The following is a 20,303-nucleotide window of genomic DNA, read 5'->3' as shown; positions in this document are numbered from 1 at the left end:
CGGGCATGCTATTCCAATTCGGGGTGTTGGTTGTGCTTCTCTTCCCTCTCCACATCCCCCCTTCTCCTTAAATGGTGTTCTTCATGCCCCTAAGCTTATTAAAAATCTGATTTCCGTAAGAAAATTCACTTGTGATAATTGGGTTTCCATTGAGTTTGACCCGTTCGGTTTTTCTGTGAAGGACCTTTCGACGGGAACAACTCGTATGCGATGTGATAGCACCGGTGACCTTTATCCCGTCTCCACCACCATTCCCGCCACCTCACATTCCTCCTTTGCTTCTCTTTCTCCATCAATATGGCACGCACGACTCGGACATCCTGGCAAAAATATTTTACAGTCTCTTGCTAAGCAAAATTTTGTTGATTGTAAAAGAAATTTAGACAATTCTATTTGTGTCTCATGTCCTCTTGGAAAACTTGTTAAGCTGCCATTTTTTGACTGTCATTCTACTACTTGTATGCCTTTTGATTTGGTCCGTAGTGATCTTTGGACATCACCTAAATTAAGTTCCGCGGGTCATTTATATTATGTGTGTGTTCTTGGATGATTTTAGTAATTTTTTGTGGACTTATCCTATTTGTAAAAAATCCCAAGTGCACTCATTCTTTCTCCAATTTCGTGTTTATGCTAAAACTCAATTTGAAAGAGAAATCAAGTGTTTTCAATGTGACAATGGAAAAGAATATGATAATGGACCTTTCCGAATTTTTTGTGAGCAAAATGGCATGGCCTTCCGATTTTCTTGTCCCCACACATCCTCTCAAAATGGTAAAGCGGAACGAAAAATTCGCACTATCAACAACATGATCCGCACTCTCTTAGCCTACTCCTCTATGCCTCCCTCTTTTTGGCATCATGCCCTTCAAATGACAATAGGTCTCAACTCTCCCACAAAAATTCTTTATCACAAAGATCCCACATACTCTCATCTCAAAGTTTTCGGGTGTCTATGCTATCCTCTCTTCCCATCCACTTCAATCAACAAACTCCAAGCTTGATCTACTCCATGTGTCTTCTTAGGGTATCCTCCAAATCATTGTGGCTACAAATGCTACGATATGTCAAGCAACAAAATTTTCATCTCTAGGCATGTAGTGTTCGATGAAACTCAATTTCCATTTTCTAAAATTCACTCTCCCACTGCCCAAACTTTTGAATTTCTAGATCATGGGCTCCCTCCATCTATCTTACACCACTTATGCCAACCCTCCCCTCCTGATTCGACCCAACAAACCAATCAGGCCCAACCAGCACCCCACTCACCAACGCCTCCTCCTTCTCCTCCAATCCCCAGCCCACCTATCCAAACCGCCTCCCCACTTGTTCCAGCGGCCCAACCAGCTTCACCTATCTCCAGCCCATCATCATCTCCATTGGGTCAGCCCACTAGCGCAACCCAACCTCCCCAAATCAGAAATCCTCCCCTTTCACCACAAATGGCAACTAGAAGCTCCCATGACATATACAAACCGAAAACACCCTTCAATCTTCACACCTCCACTGCCCCCTCTCCTATTCCTAAAAATCCCATTGCCGCCTTGTCGGACCCGAATTGGAAAGAAGCTATGCTTGACGAATTTCATGCTCTAATTAAAACTAAGACTTGGGAGTTGGTGCCCCGCCCCACTAATGCCAACATTATTCCTTGTATGTGACTATATCGCCACAAGAAAAATGCTAACGGTGATTTTGAGAGGCACAAAGCTCGTCTTGTTGTTAATGGCAGGGACCAACAAGTTGGAGTCGATTGTGATGAAACATTTAGCCCCGTGGTCAAACCAACCACCATTCGAACCGTTCTAAGCATTGCCCTATCCAAGTCTTGGCCAATACACCAAATGGACGTCAAAAATGCATTTTTGAATGGGAATCTTGATGAAACTGTGTACATGCACCAACCTCCGGGCCTTCGTGACAAGGAAAATCCATCTCATGTATGCCTCCTCAAAAAGGCATTATACGGTCTCAAGCAAGCTCCACGGGCTTGGTATCGTAGGTTCGCAAATTTTGTCTCTACTATTGGATTTGTTCATAGCAAATCGGATCATTCTCTCTTCATTTATTGCCATGGCAAGGAGATTGCTTATATCTTGCTATATGTAGACGACATCATCCTCACTACATCGTCTAAGGCTCTTCGACTATCTATCACGGGCAAGCTAAAATCTGAATTTTCAATGAAAGACCTTGGGCTATTGAACTCGTTTCTTGGTATTTCGGTGACCCATCATTCAAATGGGCTATTTTTGTCACAAAAGTCATATGCCGAAGATATAATAACAAGAGCAAATATGTCCTCTTGCAAGCCTTCCGCAACACCAGTCGACTCCAAAGCAAAATTTAGTGCAAATTCTGGGCCCCCGGTTGCCGACCCGACACTATACCGAAGCCTTGCCGGAGCATTGCAATACCTTACTTTCACACGGCCCGATATCTCATACGCCGTACAACAAATATGCTTGTTTATGCATGATCCACGCCAAGAACATATGCAAGCTCTTCGTCGTATTTTACGGTACTTACAAGGTACTCTCAAGCTTGGGCTTCACCTATATCCATCCTCTCTTTCGACCCTCATCTCATACACCGACGCAGATTGGGGTAGGTGTCCTGACACACGAAGATCAACCTCCGGGTATTGTGTTTTTCTCGGCGACAATCTAATCTCTTGGTCTGCCAAGAGGCAGCCTACATTGTCACGCTCAAGCGCCGAAGTCGAGTACAGGGGAGTGGCTAATGTCGTGGCTGAAGCATGCTGGCTACGCAATGTGCTGCTAGAATTGCGCCGTCCCCTTACCAAAGCCACCATCGTCTACTGCGATAATGTGAGCGTAGTCTATCTCTCGGGCAACCCCGTTCAACATCAAAGAACAAAACATATAGAAATGGACATCCATTTTGTTAGAGAAAAGGTCAGTCGTGGTCACGTTCGAGTGCTTCACGTCCCATCGAGATACCAACTCGCTGACATCTTTACAAAGGGGCTGCCGCAAGTTCTCTTCGAGGAGTTCCGTTCCAGTCTAAGCGTTCGTTTACCTCCCGCTCAGACTGCGGGGGTGTATTAGCCTATGTAATTGTGCTGATGCATTTACTATCATTGTATTAATCATTCCCATGTAGTGTATATTTCCCTAGTCACTATGTCTGCTATACTTCCCTAGGTGCTTTGTATATAATGGACTCTATGCAATGGAATGAGGCAAGGACAATATTCCTACACGGAGTATAATGACATTTAATTTCTAACGTGTTGTATTGGAAAAACATACGGAGTACAAATATCTTATTGCTGAAGATATTCTAAAGATGTTCCACTTGATTAGCAATAAATATTGTATTGGAAAAATCTTCCACTTTTTTTTAATGTTATCTCACACTTTTACGTAAGGCTGTCAAATGGGTCGTGTCATGTCGGGTTCGTGTTCGTGTCGATATTAAACGGGTTGAAAAACCCTTGACCCAAATCCAACCCGCTTATTAAACGGGTTACCCGTGTAACCTTTTACCCAAATAGTATGTAATAAACTAATTAATATTAAAAAAAAAAAGACATCATTAGTTCATTAAAGATACTACAACCATTTTAAGTTAGTAATTTTAACAATATATACCACAAGGGTTTAAAGTTAGTAGTTTTAACTATATAACCATACATAAGAATTGTTTCAAATTAACCGCAAAATTAGATTTAATTTACAAAAGATGAAAATTATAATTTTTTCGCCAAATTAACCGCCAAAAAATTACCAAAATGTATAAATGGTGTCAAGGTAATTTACAAAATTACAAGTTTTGAATAAAAATTTTCAGTTTTTTTTACTACTCAATTAATAGATTAAGCGTGTCGGGTTCGGGTTGACAGGTTGTCGTTCAACCCATTTATATAATCGGGTTATGCTTGTCGGTTTCGGGTTGAAAATTTCAACCCAAACCTAACCCGTTTACTTTCGTGTCGTGTCCGTGTCGACCCAATTATGTAAACGAGTTGAGAATTCTTGACCCAAACCCGCTTATTTCGTGTCGGGTTCGTATCGGATTATCGTGTCGTGTCAGCTTTTAACAGCCTTACTTTTACGTCTCATTATATGGCTCTTGAAAGGAGCTGATTTTGCATTTTTTAGAGTTCTCGAATCTAATTCCAAAGCATCATTTACAAAACTTCTTTTTTGCCTGTCAAATTTTTTTATAACACTTTAATATCTTTCCAGCAATGCCTCTTCTTTTGCTTTATTAAAAAAACTCAGATTGATGAAAAATGCACAACACGGAGTACAGCACTATTTTTGATTGAAATGAGTTAAATTATTGACAGTTGAGGGTCAATTTAATTAATTGTTTATTTTTTGAAAGAAAATTAATTTTAATATTATTAAAGTATGAAAAACATGTGAATCTAGAAACGTGGAAAGTCAGAACAAAATAAATTTCCCATCTACTATGACATATGTTGGTTGGATTCGGGTACTCATGTTCGACACGGGTACGTGTTCAAACTTCTAACTTAGCTATTTTGTTAAAAAAAAAATAAAAAAAAAAATTATGATTTTAAACTTAAAGTGAAGTGTCTAATTGTTATATTCATGTCCGAGTGTTGAGGATCTGACACGGGTACGTAAAGTGAAATGAAGACTTCAAATAATATAAACTCTGACTAAAAAATTTATTTTAGTATTTTTGTGGTGTCTTTTAATAATTATTTGAGGATTAAAAACATGAGTTATTCAGCTTTTGATTGGGGAATCCCAAATATTGGAGTAGCTGTTTTTGTCTTTTTGAGTTGAATTGGTTCTTATTTTTTATTTATTTTTTAACATGTTTTTGTGTTAATTAATTCACAAGATATGAGGTTATTTAATCATTTTCTTTAATTAAGGATTAAATATTTGTTCTAATGATATCATTAACTCATCAAAAAAAATATATTCCTTCTAATGATTCTGAAGGAGTTAAGTCTTTAGTCAAAATGTGCAGAATCCCGTATACATGGGTGTTTGGAATTGACTTAAAATTTTCAAGTTGATTTTTGATATGAATTAAAATATTAAGGTGACAAAAATTAAAATAACAATTGGATAGACTTAATCTAGATTAAGGTACCGAAAATTAAACTACTCACAATTTGATAGACCTTAGACTTCAAATTATTTTTTTAATTTACTCCGTAATATTTTTAAAATGATGAAAAAATGCGCATGGACTTTCTCTTCCCAATGTCAAAGATTGGTTTTTGTAAAAAAAAAAAAAAAAAAAAAAATCATCAAGCTGAATGCTTGCAATGAAATCGATTATGTTCCTTAATTACGAAGTACGTATGTGATTAGGAAATTATCAAGTCTTTTCAATTTTCAGATCTTAATTGGAGCAAATTGGGTTCATACAGTTCATTTCCTTCCCAAAATTTTAACTAATTTTCATTCTGAAGTTTTTTTTTTTTTTTTTTGACATGATTTATGAAACACGACTAAATTAGTGTTAGTAGGGGTCACTTGCTGATCAATTAGTCAAAAGTAAATGGAAAAACTAGCAATTTATAATACTTTTCTCCTAGGAATAATTCCTTTTCTCCTTAAAGAAAAATAAAAAAAAATATTACTTTTCTTCTATAAAATAATTATAGTGGGGGAGTAGTAGCAGTAACTACTAAGTAATTGACGTAATTAAAAAAAAGGAAGACGCCACATATTATTTGTGGCATAACATAAGGATGTCGGCAACTAGGCATCATCTACATGACATCAGATTAAATCTTCAAACTAGTGGCCAACATTACGTTATGGACGATGATGCAATCCATGATGCTTCCTCTAACCTACCTTTCTCTCTCTTAACTACCATTCGGTAACCTCATCGTCATCCCCACCACCACCTTCGCGACCCCACCACCTCAATTATTTTATACCAAGTACTGATTATACTTAGAGCCTCTTCTGATTTAGAGCTGAATTGAACTGAACTGAGTATTTTATGAGAGGAGGAAATTAGGAACGGAACTGAACTGAACTGATTGGAGCGGAGCTGAACTGAACTGAACTGAATTAAGCTAAAGAAAACAGCCCTCAGCATAGATAAGGAGAAAGCGTCCTATTGGACTAACACTTTGCACAAGTTTTCATAATTCTTATCATTAGACTAAGTATTACTTGATAGTTCTGCTTTAATTTACTATTCTAGCCCTTTAATTAGTACGTGTATGATATATGATTATATGGAGTATCTGTTTCTTTACTTTTTTTACCCTTAGATTTTTTAGTCAAGAACTCAAGATGGCTATATTAGTCATTTAGACATTTACAATCAATGTTGGCCCTACTAATATACTTTGCTTAATTTATAAAACTTAATCAGCGACCATAAAGAAATATAGTCAATTGCTTTATTTTTGTTTAGGTAGTAGTGTAGTACTACTACTGTACGGTTTTTTTATTATTAATTTCGTTTCTTTTTTTACTGTGATGAAACTAATCATTACTCGTATATATTACGTAATATGTAGGTTGTCTTTCTCCTTACCTTAAATTATTATTATTATTATTATTATTATTATTATTAATAAAGCTAGAATTTCGCTATACCTCCTTTGATTCTATAAAAAGGATACAATAAAGCTACTTGTACTTGTACAAGGCAACTAATCTTTCACCTATCGCTATTCAATCGTACTACCTCTTTTTTTTTTTTTTTTTTTAAATACATCATTTTTATTTTTGCACTATTCACATATTATGGTTAACTTAATTTTTTCATCTCTATAAAATAAATAAATATTATCATATATAATATATCATCAGATTAGTCATAATGTCTAGTTTCATAATATAATTTTATTACAATTTTTACCAATAGATAATTAAAATTATTAATGATCAAAATTACATCTCAGCAAATGTGTCGTTCAAATTGATGCAAATAAAAAAAAAACAGAGGGGGTACTTATTTCTATTCATTTTCTGTGATTTGCAATTTGGGGAAAAAAAAAAGTCATACATGTTTACGTGGAAGACTAGGATCATATAAGCTACTTGTTAAAAATTTTTTATATAAAATCCGTGTGCATGATGTAGTGATGTTTTTTTTTTTGCTCATTTAATGATTAAAATGAGCAATAACCATCTTATCATACAATTATCAAAATAAGAAGAAAGAAAAAAAAAAAAACGTTAAATGTACCGTGCACTTTGGTGTATATAACGATATTGGCTATTTGTAACCTTAAAAAAAATAATAATTATAATAATAAAAAAAAAAAAAAAATCAATGAAGTTTAACATAGAAAAAGAAAGACTATAACATCGACGGAGTCTGTGAGTCATTATGTTATAATAGTCAAACTTAATTAATAATTTCCCCTCTTTTTTATTTTAATTTTTTAATTTTTATTCTCTCTCCTCTGTAAAATTGATTAGTACATCTTATATAAAGTAAACATTTGTTGGCAATCTATATCCAATCAATTAACACACCTTCTTTCTCTCTTCTTCTATTCCACACATACTTTGGTTTTCATCATGTAGTAATAGTAAGCCATTGAACAACTCTATATTCTTCTCTCCTTCATTCTACATTTCTTCCCCTGAAAAAACACCCTTCTTTTCTAATGAGACAATTTATGGAAGGGGATACGAGGAAGAGAAAGATAATCGAGGAGGACGATGATGAAGACGAAGATATTAAGATAGAGAAGTTCTATGCTCTTATTAGGAGTGCTAAGGACATCCGTGATCAGCTTCTTGATCCTGATGGATCGTCCAAAGCACGACCAAAAAAGGCGGTCGCTACGGAAAAGAAGGCAGAGGGTGTAAGAATTCGTAGGAATAATACTGATAAGATTTTTGCAACAGAAACTGCAGCAGCAGCCTTGGCTGCTGCTGCTGCTTCTAATAAATCTGATGCTCTGTACACCAACCAGCGCGCTGCTGCTGCTGCTAAAACGACAGCAGCAGCAGCCGCTGCTGCGGCGGGTGGTTCTGCTGTTAGGAATAGCAGATCATCAGCAGAAGATAAGAGCAAAAAAACAGCAGATCAGAGTAATAATTATAAAGGGGGTAGAATTATGTTGGATCTTAATCTTTCCCTTTGATGATGTAATATTTCTTATAGGATGTAAACATTAGATTTTTGGGTATGTATCTTTCTAATAATAGTAATTCTTTTCTTCATTTTTGATATCCTAAATTAGTAAAATTAGCCCATTCCCTGTTAATCTGGGAGATTGAGGCTATAATTTCAGATCTACTTAGAAATATTAAATTAAAAATTGAAACTTTAATTTGCATTAAGTTCATGTTGAAAACCTGTAAATTTGGCTATCAGAAATATTAGCAGCTCAATTTGGTTATAGCCACATGTTTGATGATTCCATTTTACATCTGGATTTTGATGGTCGATTTTTTGGAACTTGCATTTATTGTCGGTTCTGAAATTCATGGTATTTTGTGATTTTGAAGATTTTTAAAATTAGAAAGAGGACAAAAGGGATAATTTGTAAGTATGATATAAGACAATTGTATTTAGAAAATCAGAAATTCATTGAATTTTTTGTATGACGGAAGAAATTTGTTTAGAATTTGGTACACCCAAGTGTATACGAGAAGTTGAAGCGAGATTGAATCGATTACTCGATTAGTGATGTTTGATATGTTTTCAAGTAATGCTATCTTCTTATACGTAATCGGGCCTTAAGATTTGTTGCATATTTTGTACTCATAGTATCATCTTCCAGAAAAATTAAAAAGAAATTTCTGTATGGCAGTTAATCAAAAAGTAAGTTTTTTGAAGGGAGCTCCGATTTATGTTAATGAAAGAACAATATTGTAATATTTTAGGGTAAAATCGCTAATAAGAAGTCATTAGCGATTTTACTTATAAACAATGCAAATTTTTAGGCTATTTATTATCTGCAAGTTAGCTGAAGCAAAATGATATACTAGCATTTTCTCGTTATTTAATCATGTAAGCTAATTTCTTTCTTTTTTTTTCAGTAATCAATAATTTAATGACAACTAGATACTAAAGGCCAACCACCTTATTTTAAGCCAATGGTACAGAGATTTGAATAATGAAAAGAAGCAAAATCTAGATTTTTTTTTTTTTGGTGAAACTAATATCTCCTGAATAGGCTAGTGTTTATTTTACTATTTGTATAAGACTATTCAATGGCTACATAAAAATTGTGGTCACTACATTACTTTTAATCTACACCCTTCATTTTTGAAGAGGAGATCTTATCCATTTATGTATTTGACCATGATTCTTTTTGTCAAAGCTAGTAAAATTAATCAAATAAAAACTGCCTTTAGTATAAAAAAAAATAAAAATAAAATTAATTCTCCATTGATATATACTTCGTAACCGCTTCTCCAATGATGAATCCTGAATAGACTTGCCAATATTTACAGCCTTAACACTTTCATATACTTGCCAATATTTACAGCCTTAACAATTTCATATGTGGTTTTGATGGGAAATTGAGAATTAATTTCCACAAATATAACATTAGGAGTTCGATCAATCAAATTAATTATATAATCAAATAGCACCAAATATATTCATGGTAGCATTAAATCACAAAAAAAAAAAAAAAAAAAAAAAAAAAAAAAAAAAAAGGAAGAAAGGTGCGGAGGGATGGTTGATGGAATTTTGGCAACAAGTTTTAATTTTGGAGTATTATTATGAAGATTAGGCCCTTTTAGATTAAAGGGATTTGGCTGGAAAAGAAAAGAAAAGGTTTTAATATTGTTTCTATGTTTGGTTTGATGAATGACATGAGAATTTAAAGGAAAGGAAGGGAAGTGAAATGAAAGACTTTTTACAAATTTTCAACTTTCCTTTCCTTTCAAAATTGGAGGAATTCATTCGACTGGAAAGAGAAAATAAAAGCAAATTTCCTTTCTCTTCCTTTCATTAACCAAACATTGGAAATAAAATCCCCTTCTTTTCCATTCTCTTCCTTTCTTTTCCCCTCCCTTCCTTTCTCTTATTTTCCTTTACTAACAATGAACCAAACAAAGCCTTAGAGAGTCTAGAAAGGAAGGGGATCAATATTGTAATTGTTAGGTTTAGAGAAAGAGAAACCCACAATTTTATCTAAAGTCAACTTAAATAAAAAACTTGAAATTTATAGTGACAAATGTACGGTTTAGATTTAATAATTACAATGGCTATAAAAATATTGTAGTCATTGCAAAATTGTCCTAAAATTTATTTAAAAAATTACACTAGTTAGTTACATTTGAGCCTTGGTTCAGAAAACAATGGATTTGGGCCTCGAGCACCAAATCAATTATTTGAATTTCGAGCCAAGCTTGATTGAGCTCACCATTGTCGAGCTCAAGCCGAGCCTACCTAGGCTTGGTTCTAACTCTTAACAACCTAATCTGCTGCCCACTTCACCATCAATACTCACTTATTACTTCTAAACACTTGTGTACATGTTGATTGAAAAGTCATGCAGGCAAGTAGGATACACATGTGCATATATCACATTAGCAATCTACAAGTAGTACTTTTGTCAAAAAAAAAAAAAAAAAAAAAAAAAAAAATTCTACAAGTAGTAAATTCACTGAAAAGTCTTAGCGTACAAAGCAGAAGCAACAAACAAGCACAATCATGCACGCATCACTCGGTCGAGTTACCGTCACACAACACCGAGAAAATTTGCTTTGTGTGGTAGAAACTTGAAGCAGCCTAAGAAATCCTGGCTGCTTATTACTATAGAAAAACTTCACCATGAGACCTACAAATATCATTGATATTGGACGACTTAGTACAGTAACACCCATTTGCAGAAATTATATGTACAGTGTATCTATTGACAGTCAATGTATATTGTAATTATTGGGGTAAGAAATAATTAGGAACTTGAAAATTATGGCCTAGTTTTGTGACACAGAAAGTGATCAGTAGTTTAAATAATGTTTTCTTCTCCAATATAATGGAATTTTGAAACTTTTATTTTTTAGCCAGCTTGAATTACTGTATAATAAAGTTAATCGTGTACAAAAAAATTAAAAATAAGTGGATGATAAACGCCCAATAATGAATATGACACAATCGATTGAATTTAGATTATTAAGAGTATAGGTGAATGTTATCTCAGTTCTACTAAAATTGTCTCATATGAATAAGAAAAACTATCACAAAAAATGATCACTTCAAGTAAGGCGATTTCTGTTACTCCCTCCGTGTTTTAATAAGTGTTAAACTTTATTTTTTTGGCAAAAAGCTACATTAAAATATTATATCTCTCTCCTCTCATGGTCCCCACTCAAACTCACTACTACCTTTTTTTATTATATCTCTTCTCTCACATTCATTACTTTTCAATAAACTATTAACCTCACTATCTTTCTTTTACAATTTTTTAATACTCCAACTACCCCACTTACCTCTTATTTTATTTAAGTCAATTAAATTGCCTAAAACTATGTGTCGGTCAAACTGTAACACTTAAAAAAAACACGAAGGGAGTAGACAGTGAATATGACGCGGTAATATTTCGAGTAAAGTAAAGTAGAAGTATACTAGTATAGCACCCATGCGATGCACGGCTTACAAATCTTAATACTCATATTCATTTCACAAATTTTAAAATAAAATGATTTAATGAGTAATAATGAATTTACTTATAAATATGTCTTAATCATATATTTTTAACCCTCAAAATAATGATATACAAAGTACAACTTGAAAACAACCTCTCTTTTTTTATTCTTAAATTGTATGGATAGATTTGAAAAATAATTCAACTCAATGAACTAATAATCAATACCCACATTAAGTCATATTTTTTTCCCTCATTTCTACTTGTGTCATTGGCCACCTTATTTTTAAATGGGGGGATTTTTCTGTGTGGCTGGTCATATCGTGTGGCCGGGTTACTCGAGCTACACGGTCAGGGGTTACTTGAGTTGCTTCTGACCAAGTAACCCCTGACCGAGTAACTCGTAACCCCTGACTGAACCTGTCGTGTAAACCCTTGACCGAGTAAGGCCCTATTCACTTCACCTTAAAAAAATAATACGGAGTATTAAGTAAAAATAATTTCAGTTCAGTTAAGTAAAATTAATTTCAGTTCAGTAAAAATAATTTCAGTTCAGTTAAGTAAAATTAATTTCAGTTCAGTAAAAATAATTTCAGTTTAGTAAAAATAAGTTCAGTTCAGTAAAATTCAGTTTTCTTAAAAAAGAATTATATAATAGAAAATCAGTAAAAATAATTTCAGTTCAGCAAAAATAATTTCAATTCAGTAAAAATAATTTAAGTTCAGCAAAAATAATTTTGTTTCAGTAAAAATAATTTCAGTTCAGCCAAAATAAGGTGAAGTGAACGGGGCCTAACTCGAATAATCCCTGATCGAGTAACCCCTGACCGAGTAACCCATCTCCGAGTAACCCCTAATCGAACACCTCAAATAATCCATGACCGAGTAACCCCTAACCGAACCCCTCAAGTAACCCCTAAATTAAATCCTAACAGAGTAACTCGAGTAACCCATGACTAAGTAACCCCTGACCGAATAACCCCTTGAGTAAAACTTGATCGATTAACCCCTTAAGTAACCCATGACCGAGTTATTAACCCCTGACCGAACCCCTCTAATAACCCCTGACCGAACCCCTCAAGTAAACCCTGACCAAGTAACTCGAGTAACTCATGACCGAGTAACCCCTGACCGAGTAACCTCTTAATTAACCCATGATCGAGTATTTAACTAACCCTGACCGAACCCCTCAAGTAACTTCTAACCGAACCCCTTAAGTAACTCTTGATCAAGTAACTCGAGTAACCCTTGCCACGCGATGTGGCCAGCCACATATAAAAATTTGCCTTTAATTGGCTATATCTGTCCTCTAACTTAATACGAAGTATCTTTTTTTTGGAAAAGTTTACCATTATAATAACAATATGGTCATTATATATTGTACTTTATATCACAAATAATTTCGTATTCTTTTTCTCCTCAATGGCCTCTGAAAATACTTAAAGTTTAACATGAAATTTTTAAAAATAGGATTTTTGATCCCATCACTTACTACCTTAATTTTATTATATGATGAATTTACCTGATCATCACTACACACCTATTAGACCTTCGACAGCCAAAAATCTACAAAGCCTCTAACTTAAAGCTTAATACGGAGGTTTTTTTTTTTCTAAAATTTTATCCTCGGAATGATGTTTAGGCTTGTCAATTGTTTGATTATCTGTCTTTTTTTTTTTTTAATTATATGTAATCGTTTAATATTTTATTGCATATATATAATAGTAAATAAAAAAAAATATATACAAGCATATAAGAGAAGGAAAAAAATTTGAATATCATTCTTACATATCACCAGTGACGACGTATACAAAATCTACAACATATTTTCTGTGCGACTGGTCACACTGTTTGACTACTTGTAAAAAAGGGAGTATTTAACCCCTATGACACTCACAAACTAATCCCTAGCTATTATATTGACATAGTAACTTTTAAGCCTTGTTCACTTCATCTTATATTTGCTGAACTAAAATTATTTTGCTGATCTTAAATTATTTTTACCGAATTGAAATTATTTTTGTTGATAATTTTTTTTTATTATTATTGTTTTTGTATTATATTTCTTCTTTAAAATAATTGTTTTTTACTGAACTGAAATTAAATATACCAAATTGAACTTATTTATACTAAACTAAAATTATTTTTACCAAATATTATATCTTTAAGGTGTAGTGATCATAGTCTTATTATACCTATTTAGTAACCCTTAAATAACAAAGTACAACACTGACAAAGTAACAACTATAACACTAAATGGGTAACCCTTATAACGCTAACTGAATAACCCTATAATGGTTGACTACACACATATAAAATTAGTACCAGAATCTATATTAAAAATGAAAATTATAGTTTCTTGTAGGGTGGTACATATACACTTACATGCTTCATATTTATTATTTTGTTATATGCATTTGTTTATTTCTATTATGGAAATTTATATATGATAGATAAATAAAATCATTCTTATGCACACTTGGTACTAATATAATTTATAAAATTTTCTAACTTCATAAAATGATCAATAATGCTTATAATTTGTGGCTATTTATAATCTATTACTCGTATTAACTATCATTGTAGGAAAAAATATCACTTCTATAAATTATATGTATCACTCCATATCTTTTATGACAGACATCTTAATATTGGCTTGAATTTTGTCACCCTATAATATGAAATCAATACACGTAAGTATATACTCCGTAGAAGTTACAAAAAGGAAGTTGTTGATTCTAATAAGATAAAATCAATATAAAACTTACCACATGAATTTACCTTTTCATCAACCAAAACTAACTCAATTGATTTAGTTATGTTTGGCTTTTAGTAATCGGGTTTTTGCCATAGTCTCACAATCCTAACCTTAATTTTCCAACTCTCTTTTAGTGGGGTAATATCTCTTATCATAGTAAACGCCATTGTTAATATAGATATTAAACACAAATACTACGTATTATAAATTATGTGTAATGGTATTTGTACATTAATTATGTTAAACGTCATACATGGTAATTTTTTAATTATATATTCAGAAAAATATACTTAAAAGATATATGTATTCTTAGTTTATTAGTAAGAGAATGTTAAAATATAAGATAATTATATTTTGTATTTATGTATATGGCTTAGTTTGTTAAGTAAATATTCTTGTGCATAATTGTAGCTAATAAGTTTGTTAAAGAGTAGTGGAAAGAAGAAAGAGGTGGGGAAGAAGATAGGCATATTGTTAGGGATTTTAGGATCTAAAATAAAATAATACCATGAAAGAGTTTGAATCCTTGCCTTCTCATTAGGAAGGTATGGATTATATACAAATTACAAGAGCATAATTACCCTAAACTTTAGGAAATTTATTAGCTAAAATTATGCACAAGAGTATTTATTTAACAAAACTAAGAGATATAGTATACATACATACGGAATATAATTATCTTATATTCTAAGAGAGAAAATATATTTTCAAATTTCTATATATTGAGTATTATAAAAAAAATAAAAAATAAAAAAATATTCTTAAAACAGGAATACGTGGCAGTCATGGAGCTAGTGTATCCTATTTTAGTATAGTACATAAGTGGTTACGGAGAGCCATCGAAGAGCGTGTATGAAGTTTTAAGTGAAATACCCGTGATAGGACCTCAGAAAACACGTTTGGTTGCACTGTGTAAATAGAGATAATCGTCCAAAAGTGCAATCAAAAGTCATAAAAGTAACGGACAGAAGAATTAGGACCCAACAAGCAACAAGTGGTCACAGGGATGCCAGACATGGCCGAGCCCGGTTTACTTGTGAAAAGGAGGGAATACCAACTACGTTTTAGACCATTCTCAATTTTGCTTATTTGGGTCCAACCCAAAATCTTGACCAATAATGGAATTTAGCCCTTAACCGAACATACTGTAATTTTTTTTATTAACAGGATCTGTTCTGTTCAGCTTAATTTCGATTCGATTCAATTGTTTCCAATAAATTGGAACATGTCCTAAGATAGTTGACATTTGCTGCATAGAAATGGCTCGCCTTCTATCATATAATTATATTAAAGTTCATTAATAGAAAACTTAGATGTTGGTGCAATTCTGTAAGCTAGGAGTACAATACTTGCTTAACGTTCCTAAACAATTGATAGAGAATTTTTATTCGGTGTATAGGGATCTATTAATGTAAGCGTGATTTGATATGAGGTCATAGTAACAAACTAACAATCCATCTACCCCCCATGGCTTAATCAAGAAGGTGGAGAAATTAGTAATGTCAGATCATGTTCTAGCTAGTGAATTTAAAGTTCAAAGGTGTGAAGTGTTTTTGGTATCAATTCAATATTTGGTACGGTTTAGTAATCGTTGCATAACTTTTATTGGTTTTAGGTTGGGTTGATTCATAATGATAATATACGGAATACTATTTTTATCATATTCATCATGTTTGTGTCACCTTTGGATATTGAATTGCATTATTATACTTTACCATTCTCGGGTTTGATGATTATGTTTTGTTTATAACTTTTCATTGTCTATTTGTACATACAAAAAATAACTACCCGAGTGAATTAGAAACTCCATGAAACCGAAGATTACAATGAAACCTACACTCTAGCCTCATATTGTAAAGAGATAATTAGAATAACTACTCGTAGTTGGAAGCAAAATCTAATATATATATATATATATATATATATATATATATATATAAAGGGGAGTTTTTTCCCGAGGTTTTAGAGAGCCACTTAGGATTTAATTTTTTCAGCGCGCCGTGTAGGACAATAAATTTTCGTGGTAGCCAAATAAATACGAGATTATTAATTTCTTTTAGAATAAATAATTTAAATGACACGTAAGCAAAATTGGCGAATGAGATTTCCCAGTTTAAATTAATTAAATATAAAATATTATCTTTTGATATTAGTATTTTTATCTAAATATATAACAAATTTTAGCACATAAATATATATATATATACATATAAAAATATTTTAAAAAATTCAAACAAACCGTGCATCGCACAAGGTTCATTAAGTATAACAATAAAGATTACTTTTCAAAATATCATCAACACAAAATCAAAATTTCATCCAATTCTAAACACTTTATCTATACTTCAAATAACGTTTCATACATTGCATCTATTCATATTTAATTATATATTTTAGAAAATTAAAATAGCATTTCATCAATTTTTTTTATACTAATAACTAGTTTTGTGCCCCATGTGATGCTCGGGTTATTTGTTAAATTTTGACATAAATTTTTAATTTTATGTCAAATTTCAAAAATATATCTTTAATACAAAATTCATTAGGAATTGATGTACTTTTGTGACAATTTAACATGTAGTAGGCATATAAATGACTAATAATAATATTGGTATTTTTTCTTTGAGAGTTATAATCTAATATTTTTTTGAATAAAATTATAATTCAATTTATGTATATGAATTATTGGTATTTATCGAAAATAATTAAAACTCTCAACTAACAATTTTATCCTAAAATTCTATCTAAATTTGATTGAAAATAGAATTCTAAACTAATTTTTATTTTTTAAATTTTTTTTTTTATCCTACGAAGTCTATCTAAATATCCAACGTGACGCAACACGTGGCAAAAAGTTAAAACGATAAGTGTCACTGTCTCGTGACTTAGCTAAAAGTTTAGCTTTATATATTAGATTATATGATAATATCTCATTTATTACCACGAGTATATTATCAAACAAGTGGGTAGGAATGGGGACGTATAATACGAAATACTTTGTTTAAAGATAGCGTGAAACAAAGATACACTGGATAGAGTTTATTCATTCAATTATCCTAGTCCATATCAATTCAACAACACTGGATATTAACAAATATAAATACATCCATATCTTTTCTTTTTCATGGACCTTTATTAATTAATGACGTGGATATTTGATTAATTATAATTAACTGTCAACGCGTTTTCCCAAAAAAAAAAAAAAACAAAAAAAATTTACCATAAACATAAATTCATCACCGACTTAAAGAACTTCTTTAACCGACATACGCACAATTTTACTTATTCATCATACTGTTTTTTTTTTTTGATTGGTGAAGACTTATTCATCATACTGTAAAATACGGATCTTTACTTTGAAGAAGAGAGAGAAAATTAAAGGGTCCACTTAAATTCAATTGGAGTTTGAATAAAGGGGATTTTTTTGTTTAAGCAAGAAAAAAACCAATTCTTTTTTATTCGTCAAAGAATAAGGTAACAGTCAATTTATTACGTACTTCAATCAATTTTACTTTTTTTACTTTCAACTGTTCATGATTTTGTACGTGTTCTTTGATTTTTTTAGCCCAAATTTTGTTGTTATTCAACATTATTGATTGTTAAATTACTTTATTGAAGTGGAATTGTTGGAAAATTTGTTGAAATTTCTTAACTTGTTTAGAAAGATTTGTACTTTGGAGTCAATTTTTCGTTTTAAAGGCCTAAACTTTAGGTTTTTATTTTTTTTGACATAACTCTAGGGTTTTGCGTTAAGGTTTAATTTTTTGATTTTTACTTCGTGTTGTTTGTCGTTATTAAATTGTTAATTTTTGTCATCATTCTTAAACTTTGTAACTTGTAAATTACAAAGTATAACTTATATTTGTACTCGAACAGGTACATTATTAGTTGATATGGGAGAAGAGAGACTTTATGTACTAGCCTTACCATCTTATGAACATGTCGAAAATCGAAAATTTACAAGAAATACAGAGTTGAAAAGCAATTTAAGCGTGTCACATGAAGAAAAAATTGCAAGAGAACCTTCAAATGATCATACTGATGAATGTTCAGGAGTTTCAGACTTAATTGGTGTACATGATGAAAATGCATCAAATAGCATGGAAAATAATAACAGAAGTAATACTAATGATTTAAGTGGTGATAATAAAGTTAATTCTGGTGAAATAACGTCAGAAAGTTCAACAAATTCATGCACTGAAGGTGGAGTTTGTACTTCTGAGATTACTAGAGACATTTCTGAACATGTTAGCATTACAGGGGGTTTAAAGATTAGATTTAAGATTAATAAGAATTCGGAGGAATGTAGGAGTAATACGTCGGCCTCTGAAGCTCGAGTTTTCCTGAATGGGACTCATGATGGTATATCTTCGACTAATCTGAGCCTAGCTGATAAACATAATGTTGATGAGCAAAGGGGTATTGAACGAGGTGCATTGCCTACAGAACGCGTAGGGAAAGGCGCGAATCAAGATACTACTTCATGCATTACAGGATCGAAGAGGAAAAGGGAGGCATTGCCTATAGAACGTGTAGGGAAGAGAGCAAATCAAGATACTACCTCACGCGTTACAGGATCAAAGAGCAAAAGGGAGGGTGGTGGTGGAAAGAGGAATGACAGTTTGCATAAAGTGCTATTCATGCCTTATGGACTTGCAGATGGCGCTTATTTGTCTTACCGTGTTAAAGGACTGATAATGCTTGAGGGATACAAACAGGGTAATGGTATTTTCTGCAGTCATTGCAGCAGTGTGATTAGCCCTTCTCAGTTTGAAGCTCATGCAGGGATGGCTATTCGAAAAAAGCCCTACCAACATATTTATGATGTCAATGGGATTACACTCCATGACTTGGCGGTATCCCTAGCTGAGGGACTAGATCAAACCAATTGGAAGAACAGTGATGACAGCAGATTGACACAAGCTGATAATTCTGAAGTCGATTATGTTGATCCTTTGAGTAAGCCTAAGAAGCCACCTGTCATCAGACTGCAACGACGAACTGTCAAGAAATCTGAAATCGATTATAGCAGTAACTGTGCTCTATGCTCGAAACATGATTATAGTGTCAACACATTTGATGATAGAACTGTTATAATCTGCGACCAATGTGAAAAGGAATATCATGTTGGTTGCTTGAGAGGGGATGGGCGTTGTGATCTGAAAGAAATTCCGAAGGACAAGTGGTTCTGCTGTCATGACTGTGACAGAATTTCTGTTGCTCTGAGGGAATGTGTTGCCAGAGGCTCACAAGTGATTCCATCCTCCGAGACCAGCAAAATTAATAGGGAAGTTGTGAAGAAACAATCTCATGAGGTTGCTGATAATGAAGTACGATGGCGTTTACTGGGTGGGAAATCTTGCCCTCCTGAACATCAGCCTTTGCTGTCTAAGGCGGTTTATCTAATTCGAGATTGTTTTAGTCCTATAACTACACCAAATGGACGTGATCTTATTACTTTGATGGTCCATGGCAGAAATATTTCTGGCCAGGATTTCGGAGGAATGTACTGTGTGTTTTTAACTGTTAAATCAACTGTGGTTTCAGTTGGTCTTCTTAGAATACTGGGTAATGAAATAGCTGAGCTTCCGATTGTGGCAACAAGAAAGAAGTGCCAAGGAAAAGGGTACTTTCTAGCTTTATACTCGTGTATTGAGGAGCTGCTATGTTCTTTGAAGGTGAAGAAATTAGTGCTTCCAGCAGCAGATCACGCTAAACATATGTGGATAAACAGATTAGGTTTCAGTGATATGAGCGAGGAAAACTTGGCTACGTACACGAAAATGTACCAGTTGACACAATTTAATGGAACAGTTATGCTGGAGAAACAGCTGGAGCAGCAGATAGATTGTTTGGAACCTTTTTCTGATGCCATGAGTCATTACAATTTACACAGCTAGAATATATATAACCATCCATGACCGACAGTTCGAAGTAGGTAGCTACTTTGTTAAATTGTTAATTTGTTCAGAGATGACTGATTGTATATATATAACACAAATA

At 32.9% G+C, this 20,303-nt stretch overlaps 1 protein-coding gene across 1 annotated transcript; it reads left to right on the top strand.

Moving 5' to 3' along the window:
- Nucleotides 1-18,193: 18,193 nt before the first annotated feature.
- LOC145575068 (increased DNA methylation 1-like) lies at nucleotides 18,194-20,200 on the top strand. Its single transcript, XM_081632997.1, has one exon. The coding sequence runs from the start codon at nucleotides 18,194-18,196 to the stop codon at nucleotides 20,198-20,200; it is 2,007 nt and encodes a 668-aa protein (XP_081489123.1).
- The last annotated feature ends 103 nt before the right edge of the window (nucleotides 20,201-20,303 follow it).

This window comes from Chenopodium album, chromosome 13 (assembly GCF_948465745.1).
Source record: "Chenopodium album chromosome 13, dcCheAlbu1.1, whole genome shotgun sequence".
In the NCBI taxonomy this organism is placed as follows: Eukaryota; Viridiplantae; Streptophyta; class Magnoliopsida; order Caryophyllales; family Amaranthaceae; genus Chenopodium; species Chenopodium album.
This window is presented reverse-complemented; position numbering and strand designations above follow the sequence as displayed.